General features: G+C 40.6%; 1 protein-coding gene across 3 annotated transcripts in view; it reads right to left on the bottom strand.

Annotated features, from left to right (window-relative positions):
• The window catches only part of LOC126483692 (zinc finger protein 714-like), a 291534-nt gene that overhangs the window by 201737 nt on the left and 70154 nt on the right, over positions 1-19643 (bottom strand). For all 3 annotated transcript variants that reach the window (XM_050106775.1, XM_050106777.1, XM_050106776.1), the window contains exon 3: positions 13393-13848. In XM_050106775.1, coding sequence (XP_049962732.1) covers positions 13393-13848 — 456 coding nt within the window. The remainder of the gene's footprint in view (positions 1-13392; positions 13849-19643) is intronic.

Raw genomic sequence — 19643 nt, 5'->3', positions numbered from 1 at the left:
TTGGAGAGCCCATTAACCCCTAAACTGAGGACATGCCGCTTTCCACATAACAGGAAGTCAAACAGATCGTAAATCTCCGCAAAAATAACAAAGTGCCTGTGGAAGATGGGATAGTGGCAGAAATGTTGAAACTAGTCGGAGAAAACACACAAACACAGGATATGTACACAGTAACACTGGAGATATGGGCTAGCAAGAAACTCCCAATCACATGGACCTCAGGTGTTATCTACCCAGTTTACAATAAAGGAAACAATATGGACCGCACTAACTGCTGAGGAATATTGCTCCTTGCAGTCATATACAAAATATTTTCCAAGATCTTCAATCAAACCCCTTGGAACGAGACAGCTGGACAATGAGTAGTAAGAATATCGAGTAGGTTTCAGGCCATTGAGATCCTGTATTGAACAAATACAAAATCTCAAGACCATTCTCTAATAAACAAGAAATGAAACAGACAGTGGAAAGCTACCTTTTTAGGCTTCCAAAAGTACAGGAGTGAGGCAAGGAGACAGTACTTCATGTGTTGTTTACCCATTTCCTGGAAAAAAATCATCAGGGAATGGACCAGATCTTACCAGCAAACACTGGATTAAGATGGGGATCAAAGCAGACAAACAAGGGATTTTATGCCTGGCTTTTACTGATGACCTCACTTTACAGGTAAACAACATGCAAGAGGCTTCTATGCAAATCCAAGAATTTTTTTAATGGCTGAAAAAACAGGTATATGATCAACCATTACCAGTATTAAAAAAGCCCCTACAGTAATGCTACCAAGCATATCAAGAAAACCAAACCGTGTAGTACCCTGGGGAATGAATTTAAGATGGTCTCAGTGAAACAGTGGTTCTGAAACAATGTAAAATCGAACTAGATAGAGCATATTATGCTTGCAGAAAAATGTATTAAACTAAGGCTTTAGAACACAGTAGGCAGTCTGTTAGTTCTCTATGTAACAAAGTGCCAATCCCTAGCTAAGAAGATTCAAATAAGAGGCCTTGAATTACAAGAAAGGAAATTCTGCAAAAGATGGTGTAATCAAGGATCCTATCACATGGCAGACAATGGTACAAAGCTAATAGCAAACCCTACCAACAACGAGAAAACCACACTGATGCCATCAGAAGGTGATGATTAGCTTTCTATGGCAACTTGTACAGAATGGACCCCATAGGCTGTCCTATAAGACTTTCACGGTAGTCATCAAGGATAAAGTCACTGGGTGCCTGAGGATCAAATAGAGAAAGATTATGCAAAACTTCATATTAGGCAAGACACAATAACTAACAAGGGTGACTACATTTAACTAATGAAACCAGACCCTTCCTAAAATTCTTTATAAAAGTTAACTGCCATGAGACCAGGAAATAGTCTGAGGAAGGCAAGATAGATTTCAGCAGGAAATTGAAGGAATATGCTTTCAACAAGAAAACAGCTACTGAACTCACCAAGAACACCAGAAGTGACAGAGGAGAGCCTCAGTAAAAACACAAGCCATAGCTGGCCCAAATGAGTTAAAAAAGTCATCATCTTTTAGATGAAATAAATTTCTTACACTGATGTATTTCAACTTCCTACATTAACTGTGACACTCTAATTACTTCAGAACACTTTTCCAAGAAAGTTTCAAAAAGTAGGTTGACCAATTCTCTCATGTATCAGATTTCATGGGTTAGTTCATAGAAGCTACCACCATGAAACCTGTTATGTAACTGCAAAGATGAGGTGGTTCTGAATTCCAATGAATGTTAGTAATGCTGTGAATAATATCTCAAAAAGAGACAGTAGATATGAATTTTTTTTTCCCACATGAAGAAAGCTGATAAAGTAAAAGTAACTAAAAAAGATCAGTATCAAAAGAGACAAAAAATTTTAAGCAGTTTTATGTATTACCTGTAAGTGTCATTATGTTACATCAGAACCAACTTTTATGTCATGAAATTCTACAGAATTATATCACAGTTTTCTTGTTGAAGGTACAGCTTGCCTGTAGAGTGCTGTAAGCAAATGTGTGTACGTGATTGGACAACAATTTTTTTTGTATTATTTGCCAGTAATAAACAGTGGCATTCTTTCATCTAATGTAAACATACACCAGGCAAGAGAAACAAACTTGAAGACAACACTACAAAACATGAAGACGAAATACATAAAGATGGGATGAGAGATATGATACTGTGGGAATTTAACAGAGCACTGACAGACATCAGTAGAAACAAGACCTGTGGAGTAGAGAATATTGCCTCAGAATTATTGAGATCCTGTTTCACCTGATATACAACACATGTGATACAGGTGAAAGGCTCTCAGCCCTCAAGAAGAATGTAATAATTTCAATACTAATGTAAAGAAGGTAAGTGCTGACATGTGTGAATATTATCAAATCATGAGTTTAGTACAGCACAGTTGCAAAATACAGGCATAATTTATTTAGGAAAGAATGAAAAAGCTGGTAGAAGCTGACATTGCTGGAAGGTCAGTTTGAGTTCTGGAGAAATGTAGGAACATGCAAAGCAATACTGACATTACGACTTATCTTACAAGATGGACCAAAGAAAGGCAAGCTTACACTGATTCATTTGTAGATTTACAGAAAGCTTTTGACTGGAATACACTCTCTGAAATTCTGAAGGTATCAGGATAAAATACAGGGAGGAAAATTTATCTACAACTTGTACGGAAACAAGATGACATTTATAAGTGATTAGTTTACATGCACAATGGGTGAGGGGCAGCTTCTTTGATTAATAATCAAAAATACCTCAGATCACTGGTACGATCCCAGCTACTGTTTCACTTATGGAAAAAAAAAATGATTAGTAATGATGGTCAAAGACATCTGGTAGAAGGAGTTACCCTTGTTCTGCCAGCGGGCTTGTCAAAGGTGATGGCATAGTGGGCAGAGATTTGATGCACTTCTTTGTTCTTGGGATGAGAAACTGACCCTAAAATAAGGAAGAGTCAGCAATAATCAACGGCCTGGCAATGCAAAACACAATGGAAATCACAGCATTGAAGAAACATAATGTGTAACACAGGGCATGTGACTTGTAACTGAAAAAGCATCATCATGACTCTCCCCTGGCAAAACATTCAGGATTAGTACCCCATATGAATCTCTAGGTGGGGATTGTCACGATTCAGCAATCAATGCATGGGTAATATTCTTTGAGCCAGAACATGAAATGTGAGAAGTCTGAGTGTCATAAAGCAGCCAGAAAATCTGAAACAGGAAATTTAAGGGTTTAGTCTAGTTATAGAAGGGGTCAGTGAAATGAAATGGAAGGAAGATATGGATTTCTGAGCAGACAAATATAGCTTAATATCAACAGCAGCAGCAGATGTTGTAACAAGGGTAGGATTTCTCAATCTAGAAAGGTATGGTGGGGGGAGGGAGGAAGGGAGGTAAGGAGGTAGGTAGGGAGGGCGGGACGGAGGGAGGGAGGGAGGGAGGGAGGGAGGGAGAGAGAGAGAGAGAGAATTATTCTCATCAGAATTGACAACAAGTATATGAAGATACTGAACATACAATTCAGCACTTAATGGAAAATGAAATCTAAAAAGCATGTGTGACTGGAGCACTGCAGTAGGGGAAGGCATAGAAAAAGGGTTATGGGGGAATATGGGCTCAGTAGTAGGATCAAGGCACAAGAAAGAACAATTAAGTTCTTGTCTTGTGACAGCCAGAGCGAGAGCACCAGCAGCAGCGAGTACTGTTTGTATAAAGCGTTTATTTTGCATTTTGCTTACGACCATCCACTAAGGAAGGGATTCTATTTGTGTTTATCTGCTCTGCATAGTAACTAACAGTTCTTGATAAAACTTTACGTAGTTTTCGTGTTAGATTTCTTAGTGTTTTCTTGATCGTTTAGAACAGAAAGCGCCCTAAAACCGTCTTTTGTTTGTTTCGCGGCCGTTAGCCACTAGTCACTTGAATCAGCAGTTGTCTTGTGACAGCCAGAGCGAGAGCACCAGCAGCAGCGAGTACTGTTTGTATAAAGCGTTTTTGTACTTATTTGCTGCGCTTAGCTTTTAAATAGTTTTTCTGGGAAAACCTAGCGTAGTTTTCGCGTCTCGTATTTCAGTGAGTGTTTCTTGATTATCAGAGTAGCTCATCAGAAGATTATCTTGGGAATTTGTCACCGTATAGAGTAGGGTAAACATAGTCATGTGTAGGGACTGTGGTTGTTGTGAGCGGACGCAAGGAGAATTGGCCACTCTTCGGGGGCAGGTGGAGGCTTTGTCTGTTAGGCTCATCGAGCTCGAGGCGCAGGCGTCGGCTCGTAGTGCCGTTGGGGCAACTGTGGTGAGACCTATGCCTACTTTGGTGGCCTTGGAATCACATGGAACCCCTGATGTCGCTGCGTCTTCCGGCAGTGAGCATCTTACCGGTCAGCCATCACTCCAGGGTGAATGGCGGACAGTGGTGGGCTCGCGCGTGCCTGGCCGAAAGGCAAAGGTGGGATCTGGCCGCGTGGCAGCTGCCTTACCCCTTTCCAACAGGTACGGGGTGCTTCCTAGTGGTGATGACATCGTTTCCGAGCCACCACAGGATGCCTCGCCTGTTGGGCCAGTGGCCGATTCTCCGGCAAGGTCCCGACAGTCACAGAGGGCGGGCCTATTAGTTATAGGGAGCTCCAACGTTAGGCAGGTTATGGAGCCCCTCAGGAAAATAGCGGGTAGGTCGGGGAAGAATGCCAGTGTGCACTCGGTGTGCTTGCCGGGGGGTCTCGTCCGTAATGTGGAGGAGGCCCTTCCGGCAGCTATTGAACGCACTGGGTGTGACCGGCTGCAGATAGTAGCACATGTCGGAACGAATGACGCCTGCCGCTTGGGTTCTGAGGCCGTCCTTGGTTCCTTCCAGCGGCTGGCTGATTTGGTGAAGACAACCAGCATCGCACGCGGAGTGCAAGCTGAGCATAATATCTGCAGCATAGTGCCCAGAGTCGATCGCGGTCCTCTGGTTTGGAGCCGTGTGGAGGGTCTAAACCAGAGGCTCAGACGACTCTGCGACTATAATGGTTGCAAATTCATCGACCTCCGTTATTGGATGGAGAACTGTAGGGCCCCCCTAGACAGGTCAGGCGTGCACTACACACCGGAAGCAGCTACTAGGGTAGCAGAGTACGTGTGGCGTGCACACGGGGGTTTTTTAGGTTAGAGGGACCCCCCCTTGGGCGAAACGATAAAATACCTGACGGCTTACCAGAGAGGACATTATCATCGTTGATAAAGAACGTCCGTCCTCAGAGACCAAAAACAGGAAAAGTTAACGTAATATTGGTAAACTGCAGGAGTATCCAGGGCAAGGTTCCTGAATTAGTATCTCTTATTGAAGGAAATAGTGCGCATATAGTATTAGGAACGGAAAGTTGGTTAAAACCGGAAGTGAACAGTAACGAAATCCTAGACACAGAATGGAATATATACCGCAAGGATAGGATAAACGCCAATGGTGGAGGAGTATTTATAGCAGTAAAGAATTCAATAATATCCAGTGAAGTTATTAGCGAATGCGAATGTGAAATAATCTGGGTTAAGTTAAGTATCAAAGGTGGGTCAGATATGATAGTCGGATGCTTCTATAGACCACCTGCATCAGCAACCGTAGTAGTTGAGCGCCTCAGAGAGAACCTGCAGAACGTCGTGAAGAAGTTTCGTGATCATACTATTGTAATAGGGGGAGACTTCAATCTACCAGGTATAGAATGGGATAGTCACACAATCAGAACTGGAGCCAGGGACAGAGACTCTTGTGACATTATCCTGACTGCCTTGTCCGAGAATTACTTCGAGCAGATAGTTAGAGAACCAACTCGTGAAGCTAACGTTTTAGACCTCATAGCAACAAATAGACCGGAACTTTTCGACTCCGTGAATGTAGAAGAGGGTATCAGTGATCATAAGTAAGTGGTTGCATCAATGACTACAAGTGTAATAAGAAATGCCAAGAAAGGAAGGAAAATATATTTGCTTAACAAGAGTGATAGGGCACAAATCACAGAATATCTGAGTGACCACCATCAAACGTTCATTTCTGAGGAAGAGGATGTGGAACAAAAATGGAAAAAATTCAGAAACATCGTCCAGTACGCCTTAGATAAGTTCGTACCGACCAAGGTCCAAAGCGAGGGGAAAGATCCACCGTGGTATAACAATCATGTACGAAAGGTACTACGGAAACAAAGAAAGCTTCATCATAGGTTTAAGAGTAGTCGAATCATAGCTGATAAGGAAAAGCTGAACGAAGCGAAAAAGAGCGTAAAGAGAGCAATGAGAGAAGCATTCAACGAATTCGAACATAAAACATTGGCAAACAATCTAAACAAGAACCCTAAAAAGTTTTGGTCATATGTAAAATCGGTAAGCGGATCTAAATCCCCTATTCAGTCACTCGTTGACCACGATGGCACCGAAACAGAGGACGACCGAAGAAAGGCAGAAATACTAAATTCAGTGTTCCGAAACTGTTTCACTGCGGAAAATCGTAACACGGTCCCTGACTTCAGCCGTCGCACGGACGCCAAAATGGAAAATATTGAAATAAACGATATCGGAATTGAAAAACAACTGCTATCACTTAGTAGCGGAAAAGCATCCGGACCAGACAAGATACCCTTAAGATTCTACAGTGATTATGCTAAAGAACTTGCCCCCTTTCTATCAGCAATTTATCGTAGATCGCTGGAAGAACGTAAAGTACCTAGCGACTGGAAGAAAGCGCAGGTCGTTCCCATTTTCAAGAAGGGTCATAAATCAGATGCGAATAATTATAGGTCTATTTCGCTTACGTCAATCTGTTGTAGAATAATGGAACATGTTTTGTGTTCTCGTATTATGATGTTCTTAGATAATACAAATCTCCTTCATCATAACCAACATGGATTCCGCAAACAGAGATCATGTGAAACTCAGCTCGCCCTATTTGCCCAAGAAATTCACAGTGCCGTAGACACTGGCGAGCAGATTGATGCCGTATTCCTGGACTTCAGGAAGGCATTTGATACGGTTCCGCACTTACGTTTAGTGAAAAAAATACGAGCTTACGGAATATCGGACCAGGTTTGTGATTGGATTCAGGATTTCCTAGAAGAAAGAACACAACATTTCATTCTTAACGGTTCAAAATCTGCAGATGTAGAGGTAATTTCGGGAGTACCGCAGGGAAGCGTGATAGGACCTTTATTGTTTACAATATACATAAATGACTTAGTTGACAACATCGGTAGCTCCGTGAGGCTATTTGCAGATGACACGGTTGTCTACAAGAAAGTAGCAACATCAGAAGACTCGTACGTACTCCAGGAGGACCTGCAGAGGATTAATGCATGGTGCGACAGCTGGCAGCTTTCCCTACACGTAGATAAATGTAATATAATGCGCATACATAGGGGCAGAAATCCATTCCAGTACGATTATGCCATAGGTGGTAAATCATTGGAAGCGGTAACGACCGTAAAATACTTAGGAGTTACTATCCGGAGCGATCTGAAGTGGAATGATCACATAAAACAAATAGTGGGAAAAGCAGGCGCCAGGTTGAGATTCATAGGAAGAATTCTAAGAAAATGTGACTCATCGACGAAAGAAGTAGCTTACAAAACGCTTGTTCGTCCGATTCTTGAGTATTGCTCATCAGTATGGGACCCTTACCAGGTTGGATTAATAGAAGAGATAGACATGATCCAGCGAAAAGCAGCGCGATTCGTCATGGGGACATTTAGTCAGCGCGAGAGCGTTACGGAGATGCTGAACAAGCTCCAGTGGCGGACACTTCAAGAAAGGCGTTACGCAATACGGAGAGGTTTATTATCGAAATTACGAGAGAGCACATTCCGGGAAGAGATGGGCAACATATTACTACCGCCCACATATATCTCGCGTAATGATCACAACGAAAAGATCCGAGAAATTAGAGCAAATACGGAGACTTACAAGCAGTCGTTCTTCCCACGCACAATTCGTGAATGGAACAGGGAAGGGGGGATCAGATAGTGGTACAATAAGTACCCTCCGCCACACACCGTAAGGTGGCTCGCGGAGTATAGATGTAGATGTAGATGTAGATGTAAGTTGTGCAATACATTTTAGCTAGTAACTGGAAATACACTGTTCAAAAATCACAAGAGCTGGAGGTATACTGGGAAAAGACCTTGAGGCACAGAAAGATGCTGGCTGGATTATGTCATGTCAGACAGAGATTCTGAAATCCAATACTGGATTGTAACGCCAACTCAGGAGCAGAGATGTATTCAGAGTGCAATCTAGAGTAGACTGAAGTTTAAGAGGATTGTAAAGAAGACTCAGTTTAGAATGACATAGGAGGAATAATGAGGTGCATCCAAAGATCTTTAAGGCTGTAGATACTTCTGTAATGGATGCCACAAAAGGCAGAACAATTGATGAGGAATGGAGAGCTCTAAAAAGAGCAGTCACAGAAGTTGGGCACACTAATGTAAGTACAAAGAAGGTAATTGTGAAGAAACCTTGGACAATGAAAGAAATACTTCAAGTGTTTGATGAAAGTCAGATGTACAAAAATGTTCATGAAAAGACAGGAATACACAAATATAAGCCACCTGCAAATTAAATAAACAAGAAATTCAGGGAAGCACAGACAAAATAAATGCAGGAAATATGTGAAGGAATTTAAAAAGTAAATGTTATCACAAGAACTGATTCAGTATAATGAAAAGCCAACATCACCTCAGGTAAAATTAAAAGCAAAGGTGTTAACATTAATAGTGCAACATGAACTCCACAATAAAATCTTTATTGTCACATGACACATTATATACAATCATTTGAATGAAACATTGGTGACTTGTCAATGAATAATTCTGACTACCTAAGTATACCTTAAAACAAGATACATTAAAATAAAGCATATGGATGCTTCCAGAAGCACATAACAACATAAAAAGATAATTAGATGTTAGATTTCATTTGTTTCTTAAAACTTCCACTAAATGGTGGATATGAGGAAACAGTACATTGAAAGACCTCTATGAGAGGGAAGTACTGTCTGTTGACACAACATAAGAAATGGGAATTGATATAGAAGACATAAGGGATACAGTGTGAGAGTCAAGAGTTTTACCCTGCTTTGGGAGACTTGCTATCAAATAAGGCAGAAGGCATAAATAACATTCCTTCAGAATTTCAAAAATGTTTAAAGGAGGTCACAGCCAAACAACTATTCACTTTGTTTTGTAGAATCTATGAATCTGAAGACATACCATCAGACTTTCGGAAAAATATCTTCAGCACAATCCCAAAAATGTTTCGGACAGATAAGTGGAAGAATAATCAGCTTGATGTTTCATCCAGCCACATTGCTGACATCAATTATTCAATAATATAGAGAAGAGTGGAAGAGAAAAATTGAGAATAAGTTAGATGACAATCAGTTTGGTAAAGTAATGGTACCAGAAAGGCAGCTTTGATGTTGTGCTCAAAACTGGAAGTAGCACTTTTAAAAAAAATCAAGACACTTTCATACAATTTGTTGACCTAGAAAAAGCAACTGATAATACAGAATGGTACAAGACATTAAAAATTCTCAGGAAAATAGGTGTAAGCTATGGAGAAAAATGGGTAATACACAATATGCACAAGAACGAAGAGGAAAAATAAGACTGGAAGATCGAGAATGAAGTACTCAGATTAAAAAGCACATAAGAAAGGGATTTAATCTTTCACACCTACATTGAAGAAGCAATGAAGAAAATACAAGTAAGGTGCAGGATTGGGATTAAAATTCTGGGTGAAAGGCTAGCAAAGTAAAGATTTACTGACAACATTACTGGCCTCTGTGAAAGTGAGGAAGAATTGCAGGACCTGTTGAGTTGAATAGTCTAACGAGCACACACTATGGATTGTGAGTAAACTGAAGAAAGATGAAAGTAATGAGGAGTAGCAGAAATAAGATCAGCAATAATCTTGAAATCAAAATTTGGAACCACAAAGTAGCCAAAGTGAAAGAGTTCTGCTACGTTTGAAGCAAAATAACACATTGCAGACAAAGCAAGAACCACATAAAAATCAGACTAACAGAAGTAAGGAGGGCATTCTTGGCCAACAGAAGTCTACTGGCATCAATCATCAGCCTTAATTTGAGGGAATTTCAAAGAATGTACAGCAGTGTTTGGAAGTGAACCATGGACTGTGGGAAAACCAGCAAAGATGTGTATCACAGCATTCAAGATGTGTTGTTATAGAAGGATGTTGTACGAGGCGTGTATTTTAAGTAAGGTCCGTCTGAACATAAGTACACAACAAAAGATTAATTCAAAAAAATAGATTTATTTTCAGAAAGTACATACTTCACTCTATTTTTCGACATAGTTGCCAAGTTTGTTCAAACATGTATCATACCTCTCAACCAATTTTAAAATACCCTCTTCATAAAAACATGCTGCCTGCTCCGATAAACAAGAGTTCACTGCCATTTTCACATCGTCATCATTGTAATGGTTGTCACTAAGGTGTTGTTTGAGGTGAAGCAACAGATGGTAATCGCTCAGTGCAAGATCGGGACAGTAGGGTGGGTGGTCTAAAACTTCCCAGCCAAAACTGTCCAATAAATCGCGGGTCTGACCTGCAGTGTGAGGTCTTGCTTTGTCATGGAGAAGGACAATTCCCTTTGTCAGCAAGCCGCATCTTTTGTTTTGAATGGCTCTGCATAGCTTTCTCAGGGCTTGGCAGTATGCTTCTGCATTGACAGTGGTTTGTCTTAGCATGAAGTCGACGTACAAAAGACACCATGATTTTACACTGGGACAGAGTCTGTTTGACCTTCACCCTTACAGGCGAGTGTGTGTGTCTCCATTCCATGCTCTGTTGCTTCGATTTGGGCGTGATACGCAAAACCCATGTTTCGTCTCCAGTTATGATCTGACTCAAGAAGCTGTCACCTTCTTCGTGATAACAAGTCAAGAACTTCATTGCACACTCAACTCTTTGCTTTTTGTGGTCCTCTGTTAGGAGTTTTGGGATCCAATGGGAGCACAGTTTCCTAAACTTTAGGTGCTCAGGAACAACGTTGTAAATCACTGATCTCGACATGTCAGGAAATTTGTTTGAGACACCTGTTATTGTGAAGCGCCTGTTCTCATGAATCCTCGCTTCAACTGAAGCCACCAAATCGTCTGTAATCAAAGAAGGGTGACCGGATCGGTCCTCATCATGGACGTTGTGATGGGCATCTTTGAACTCTTGTACCCACTTTCACACTTTGCTTTTACTCATAACAGTATCACCGTACACTTCACAAATCTGTCAATGAATTTCTGCAGCAGACAGGTTCCTTGCTGGCGAAAACTGTATCACTGAGTGAACCTCACATGCGACAGGCGAGTTGCTAGTCTTAAGCATTTTGAAAGTGCAGAACAGAACAGTACAGGTTAGCTACAGAGCTGAAACTGAGGGCAGTTTTTCCCCAGGCATGCCAGTACACGACGCACGTGCTCAATCCGGTATGCGTGCGAACTACTAGTGTCTACAATAAAACGGACCTTACTTAAAAAACATGCCTCATAAATTAGGTGTACAGATAAGAAATGAGGAGAAAACATTGACAAGATGGGAGAGAATGATAGGACACATGTTTAGGCATCAAGGAATAACTTCTATAGTACTTGATGAATCAACAAAGGGTAACAAGAAAACTGAAATATATGCACCAAATAATAGAAAACATTGGGTGCAAGTGCTACTCTAAGATGAAGAGGCTGGCAGAAGAGAGAAATTTAGAGCAGGCAGCATCAAACCAGCCAGAAGACCGATGACAAAACAAAAATTCCCTTGCTTCTGAATCTTGGAGAAGTGCTTCAGCCCACTGATAGATTAGATTTACTTTCATTCCAATTGATCTGTAGTGAGGAGGTCCTCCAGGATGTAGAACACGTCATTTTTTAATGTCAGCATCAACATAGTGATAACTTGCAACAGTTCCCCTTCCAATGGCAACGTTGTTGAGAGCATACCAGCTATCTCACAGGGAAATAACCAAATTAGTGACAGTTTATCTTCTACTTCTGTGCCGCACTTACACATTTACTTAGACATAACTGCTATAGGAATACACAGATGAAGGCTAAATCTACAAAAAATTTAATTTTCATTTTGTCATCCAGGAAGAAAATTTTAAAAATTATATTAATAAAGAATATATCAATGTGAAGGCTGCAGAATTGCAAATATTGCCGGTAACACTGATGCTTTTTCTGGTGGAGGGATGTCAGGTATTTCAATATATTACGTTAATTGTATTTCAGTAATTCCAACAAATGTGTTTTTTCTGTTTCACATGGAGTTAATGGACCCTAGCAATACAGTATCAGCTATCTCAACTGACACGGATCTTTTCAGTGCATGTCACAGTGATGTTTTAGCCAACAGCCAGTGAATCCAAGAAGTTGAAAGCCACAATGTTAAGACCCTTGTAGCACCTGATTGTAGTAATTAAATAAAACGGAATGTAAACATGTTTTAATTGCACAGGATAACTGATGTTATGAAATGGTTTATTTTTCTTATAACTGACAAAAGAGAATACTGTCTGTCATAGAATATTGCAGTCATTGTATTACCTGTTAGTCATGTAGGGGGAATTCAATAAAAAGTGAATCAAGAAGAATTTTAAAAATAAATCTGAGGCTATGTTCATTTTTATTAATTTTACCTTGGCTATAAATGAAATGTTGGAATTTTAACAGACTAAGGCAAAAGTAATTGATACAAAATATATTTTATATTTCTGGAGAATGTGACCTGTGAATAAATAAGTGTAAAATAAGTGACAGCTATCTTTGATTGAGTCGCTAAGAATAAGGAGGAGGGAGGGAGAGGGGGAGGTGGGGGAGGGGGGGGGGGGAGAGAGAGAGAGAGAGAGAGAGAGAGAGAGAGAGAGAGAGAGAGAGAGAGAGAGAGAGAGAGAGTCTCTATGAAACGTAATTATTCTGAACATCTATCATCTTCTGGAATGCGATGTAAATACTAACCTTCAAAACTGAAGAACTAAGATATCAGCACAATGTACTACATTAATAAATTTGTTACAAATAATAATTATGATTTGTGGGGTCCTCTCTTACCTGTTAAGTGTGATGTGTTTATCGTCATCGAAACTTCAGTGTTGATTAGCAAAAATAATTTTGATGGGACAATAATAATAAAAGCAACAGATAAGGAACAATGAAAAAGCACATACAAGTTAACATCTATCATTTGAGTCAAAAAACTATTCTTGTTATCACATTATTTTTGCATGAGAATCAAAGTTCCTTTATATTTCATTCAAATTACTTAGCTGGTAACTGTACTGATAAAGTAAAAACACAAAACTGATGGCTTAATAAAAATCAAAGAGAACAGTCTTATTACCTGTATGTTTCCGCATATGCCTCACCAGGTCCTTTGGATATGGTGTTGTAAATTTACAGTTAACAACAGGACATGCATGTTTCTTTTTTGTACGATCTGAATACACTGAGGATGGATCAGGAGCACTGTTTATGTTATTCTCACTTAATGTCTGGTAGTCCTCTACCAAAACCACATCTGAGTCATTATGAATAATGATGGTCCCTTCTCGCTCTAATTCTTGACAGTCATTTTGTTTTGTACAAATGGTGCCTGACTGACATAACAGTTTACTTGTTCTACTAACAGAATTATTTTTATAACTTTTGGAACTTTCATCACTGATGTTGTCTAATGGATCCGATGGTATTATAATCTCACAGCTATTTTGTGGAATTTCAATACTTTCCAGTTCTGTTGTTACTTTTTCTTGCACACTGAAATCGTTTTCCTCAATGCCAAGGTTCAGCAGTGTGCCTGGAAACAAAAAGGTGCCTCCATTAGTTATAAAGTTATATCCCTATCTAATTACACACACCCACAAACCAGCATTTTTTTTTTTTTTTTTTCAACACACAATTTGCCACATTTAAGTCAATGGAAAGCCAAAAATTAAAATAACAATAGAAGAATAGTCACTTAATGCACATTATGAATTTAATGCACCAGATGTTAATTAATAAAGTGTTCACTTAATGTGTTCATAGGCTAAATAAATACAACAATGAAAAATCCATAACGGAATATAAATAGCTATATGGAAAAATATTACTACTCAGTTAACCAGGGTGGCATTGAGCAGCAGACAGGCACTTAGAGACATCAAATAGGAGCTGGATTTTAGACAATGATTTCTACCAGGAAGCACACAAAGACCACATGCACACAGATACTCACTTCCCTGGACCTGTAACATGAGTGAAAAAAGAAGGGCCCTGGGGGGCATGTAGCTAAAAAGTTTCAAATTTGGTAGTAATATCAGTGAATAAGTAAGTGCAGATATTTGCTGTTTTATTTCATATTCTGTACAGTCATACACTTTTTTCTTATTAGATAACTTTAATTTCAATAGCTGCTTGAAAAATAATATTTTTAATCATTTACCTAATGTACCACAAATTGGCATGCAATTTTTAAATTAAAGAGTTGCATGAAATGTGCTAATCAAGGCAACAATGGAAAAGTTATTATTATTATTATTATTATTATTATTATTATTATTATTAGTCCTTTCCTGAAGCACCCAAAGTATTGTCTGATTTTGTATATTAGATAAAATGTGATCCTTAAAAGCCCTGTTTCTATGTGGTCAAATAGCACCCAAGTAATTTTCTAAAAGCTTTATATGTTTGTTTGCCAGTTGTACACTGAGCCAAAAAAAAAAGTGTAACTTTTCCGAAGTTCCGTAATTGTCCCCCATTGTGACAATAAGTTTGAAAATTGGCTCAAAGGTGCCTAAAAGCTTCCTCTCTAATGGTGCAAAACCAACACATCCTGCAACATCACCCTCAGGCTCAATGACACTTCAACAGCAAGACGACGATACATTCGAAGAAAAGGCCACAGCTCAGAAGTTCATGTGAGGTCTAAGGTGGCTTAATGATATCATATTGGCACCAAAGTTCGCCACAATTCTGCCCCATGCCATCACAGACATGTCACATGATGGGAAGATCCTACCCATATTTCACCATTTCTTTTGCTGCCTCTGCAATGGAGGTCAGAATTATGAGTGACTCCCATGTTGAAATCATACATGTTTGAGACAAGCCACCACTCAGGCTCGACACAAAAAGCTTTCAGGAGATGGCACAAAGGATGTCAATGAAACCACCCCTTAATTTGAGGTGTTGATTTCCACATGTTACACTGTCGAAAACAATAGTTCACAGTGCGATGAGCAACAGGATGACATTCTTGCAACATTCATCCCTGATGACACTGCTCACACGATTCAACTTTACGCTAAGGACATAGTGAGGCTGCAACCCCACCGAACATAATATGACCCCTGAGTGTGACTGCAATTTTTGCTCTGGTATACAGGGTTGAAACAGTATGGACTGTTCAAAACACTTCAACAAAATTTGAACGTGATATGAAGCAGCAAAGGGTATTTATGCTTTCTCAGTTCTCCCGATTCATGCCATTCTGTGGCATGATCAAGGATGGGTGCAAAACTGACATGAGTTTGAGTAAAATGACAAAGGTCCCTCTAAGACCCCCTCACCCACAATTCAGCAATTCCCTTGGTGCCACCCACGCACTTTTGTTGATGTTACAAATGTAGCTGTCAGAGATTCTGACACCCATTCAGCTGAATGGCTTTTCTAGAGGTTGTGGGCGTGCAACTCCTTTGACACCCCTTAGGTGGGATTTCGAAAGAGTTGCCTGCCATTTCATCAACTTGGATGAAGTTTTGTTGTACAAGGGGTAGTCATAAAGTTTTAATTACAAATTTGAAAAATCAATATGTGACCATGGAACTTGGTAATGGTGTTAGTAGCTCCCTATTTATTTAACCTTCAATGTGACACATTTTTCCTATTGATGAATGACTTGGTACAGACCTTGGTTGTAGAAGTCTGCATTTTGACTGTTCAAAAAATGCTTCCATCTAGAGAATCACCTCACTGCCATTCTGGTAATTCCAGCCATACAATGTTTTACATCTAAGGAAAGAGGAAGAAGTCACTGAATACCCTGTCAGGAAAATAAGGCGGAGCGACTGTGCAGAATGAGCTGGAGTACTGTCATGGAACAAAAGCATCCCACTGGACAGCTTCCCATAATGTTCCATGTTGACTGCCTCCTGTTTAATCATCTGATGATTTCGGAAGTACACTCTGGTGATGGCTTGTGTCTTATGAGTGCAATCTATTAACACCATACCATGGCAATCCCAATGAACACTAAGTATCATCCTGCCCAATGGCGGTAGGATCTTCACCTTTTTTAACAGTGGTCAATCCACGTTTCCACTTGCTTGCTTTGCTCCTTTGTCTTATGTTCATAGTTATACACCCAGCACTCATCCATGCTGACTAGACTGCTAATGTCATCTGGACTGACCTGACAATGTTGTAATATTTCCACTGCTGCCTCTGCCGGTCAGGCTTTCAGAAAAGGTGTGGGCAGTTGTGGAACACAGCTGGCGACAACCTTCGTCACACTCAAAATGTAGTGGAAGATCATGAAAACTGATCTGCACTTTTTCCATTAGCACTTCAATTGCGATAAGTTTGCCTTAAGGCGCTAGGGCATCCACTTCTCTTGCAATATCCAGTTCTTTACAGAGAGGTGGTCAGGCACTTTGTTCTTTGTCAGTCAGAACTGTCTGATCACACTATAACTGTCTGTGTTACCTAACGATTACATCCTACTATGGTGCACTGGTGCACTACACTTCACCAACTCAGCATCATTAAAGTGAAGCACATCTTGTTGGGTGGCATTTTCAGCAACGAAATCTTTCAGTTAACTCTTGACCATAGTTTCGTGGTGGCCATTCATGGTAACAGAAAGATCATTAGTTGTTATGCCCATGTAGAATGCAGCACAGTGGCTGCTTTCACAGATGACACTGCCTTTGATAGGGTAGGACATGCTAGTGACAGAACTGGTGTAGGTGGCAGGTAAACCACAGAGATTACCTGGAATAAGAACTCAGCCAGCTGTCAGATACATCTACCAACAAACCCTGTCACAATTAACCCATTCTTGAAATCTAGTAGGATCTTAAGTCTATCCTCAAATCCTTAGGCCCATCCCAGAACCTCTATCCTGAATCTCCCCCCCCCCCCCCCCCCCACCAGACCCTGTATTCCTACAATCTACATGCTTCCTAAGGTTCCTAAACCCAACCTCCCAGGATGTCCCACTGTAGCTGGTTGCTATCACCCACCCTGAGAATCTCTGCTATTGTGGACCAACACCTTCAGCCTGTTACCTGTAAGCAATCTTCTTATATAAAAGATACCACCATTTCCTCCACTGACCCTCCACAGTTCCTGTTCCTTTACCACCAGGAACCCTCGTAATGGTCAATGCTATCTTCCTCCACGGTGACATCCCCAACATTACCGACTGATTCTAAAGATACAACCTCCTTCCTCGTCGCCATGACCAACTATATCCTCACCATAATTGCTTCTCCTTTGCAGGCATCACTAATAAATAAATAAATTTAATAAAAAAATGGCCACCACACACTACCATCCTATGTTAACCTATTCATGGGCCATTTAATCACCTAGACCTTCAAACCTCTCACCTGGATTTAGAATCATTGATGACATCTTCACGATCTGGATCAAGGGTGACCACCCCCCCCCCCCCCCCACACACACACACAAACATTCCTCCACAATCTCAACACCTTCTCTCCCCACTTGCTTGACCTGGTCCTCCTCAGCTCAGCATATTGCCTTCCTCAATGTTGACATCCACCTAAAGAAAGCCAACATCAGTACCTCTGTCCACAGCAAATCTATCAACCACAAATAATACCAGCACTTCGACAGCTGCCATCCATTCCACACCAAGAAATCACTTCCATACAACCTAGTCACCCACGATCATTGCATCTGTAGTGATAAGCAGTCCATTTCCAGATATGCTGAGGTGTTCACAGACCAAAATTACCCTCCCAACCTTGTCCAGAAAGAGATTTTCCATGCCTTGTCCACCAGTCAGCTACCATCCCTCACATACCCACAGTCCAGCCACAAACGAGTACTCCTCTCATGACCAAGTACCACCCAGGACTGGAACAACTAAATCAGATTCTCTGCCAGAATGTTGACTGTCTCTCATACTGCTCTAAAATGAGAAATTTCCTCCCCACTATCTACCCTACCTCTTCCACACTGATATTCTGCCACCAACCTAACCTACACAATATACTTGACTCTCTGTTCCAGCCCTGCTTCCAAACCCCTGCCTCATATCCTTGCAACAGACCCAGATGCAAGACCTGTGCCATGTTGTTGTTTTGGTCTTCAGTCCTGAGACTGGTTTGATGCAGCTCTCCATGCTACTCTATCTTGTGCAAGCTTCATCATCTCCCAGTACCTACTGCAACCTACATCCTTCTGAATCTGCTTGGTATATTCATCTCTTGGTCTCCCTCTACGATTTTTCCCCTCCACGCTGCCCTCCAATACTAAATTGGTGATCCCTTGATGCCTCAAAACATGTCCTACCAACCGATCCCTTCTCCTAGTCAAGTTGTGCCACAAACTTCTCTTCTCCCCAATCCTATTCAACACCTCCTCATTAGTTATGTGATCTACCCATCTAATCTTCAGCATTCTTCTGTAGCACCACATTTCGAAAGCTTCTATTCTCTTCTTGTCCAAACTATTTGTCGTCCATGTTTCACTTCCATACATGGCTACACTCCATACAAATACTTTCAGAAATGACTTCCTGACACATAAATCTATACTCGATGTTAACAAATTTCTCTTCTTCAGAAACCCTTTCCTTGCCATTGCCAGTCTACATTTTATATCCCCTCTACTTCGACCATCATCAGTTATTTTGCTGCCCAAATAGCAAAATTCCTTTACTACTTTAAGTGTCTCATTTCTTAATATAATTCTCTCAGCATTGCCCGACTTAATTCAACTACATTCCATTATCCTCGTTTTGCTTTTGTTGATGTTCATCGTATATCCTCCTTTCAAGATACTGCCCATTCTGTTCAACTGCTCTTCCAGGTCCTCTGCTGTCTCTGACAGAATTAGGTCACCGGCGAACTTCAAAGTTATTATTTCTTCTCCATGGTTTTTAATACCTACTCTGAATTTTTCTTTTGTTTCCTTCACTGCTTGCTCAATATAGAGATTGAATAACATCAGGGAGAGGCTACACCCCTGTCTCACTCCCTTCCCAACCACTGCTTCCCTTTCATACCCCTCGACTCTTATAACTGCCATCCGGTTTCTGTACAAATTGTGAATAGCTTTTCGCTCCTGTATTTTACCCCTGCCACCTTCAGAATTTGAAAGAGAGTATTCCAATCAACATTGTCAAAAGCTTTCTCTAAGTCTACAAATGCTAGAAAAGTACGTTTGCCTTTCCTTAATCTAGCTTCCAAGATAAGTCGTAGGGTCAGTATTGCCTCACGTGTTCCAATATTTCTACGGAATCCAAACTGATCTTCCCCAAGGTCGGCTTCTACTAGTTTCTCCATTCGTCTGTAAAGAATTCGCGTTAGTATTTTGCAGCCGTGAGTTATTAAACTGATAGTTTGGTAATTTTCACAT

Source organism: Schistocerca serialis, chromosome 6 (assembly GCF_023864345.2).
Source record: "Schistocerca serialis cubense isolate TAMUIC-IGC-003099 chromosome 6, iqSchSeri2.2, whole genome shotgun sequence".
NCBI lineage: Eukaryota > Metazoa > Arthropoda > Insecta > Orthoptera > Acrididae > Schistocerca > Schistocerca serialis.
This window is presented reverse-complemented; position numbering and strand designations above follow the sequence as displayed.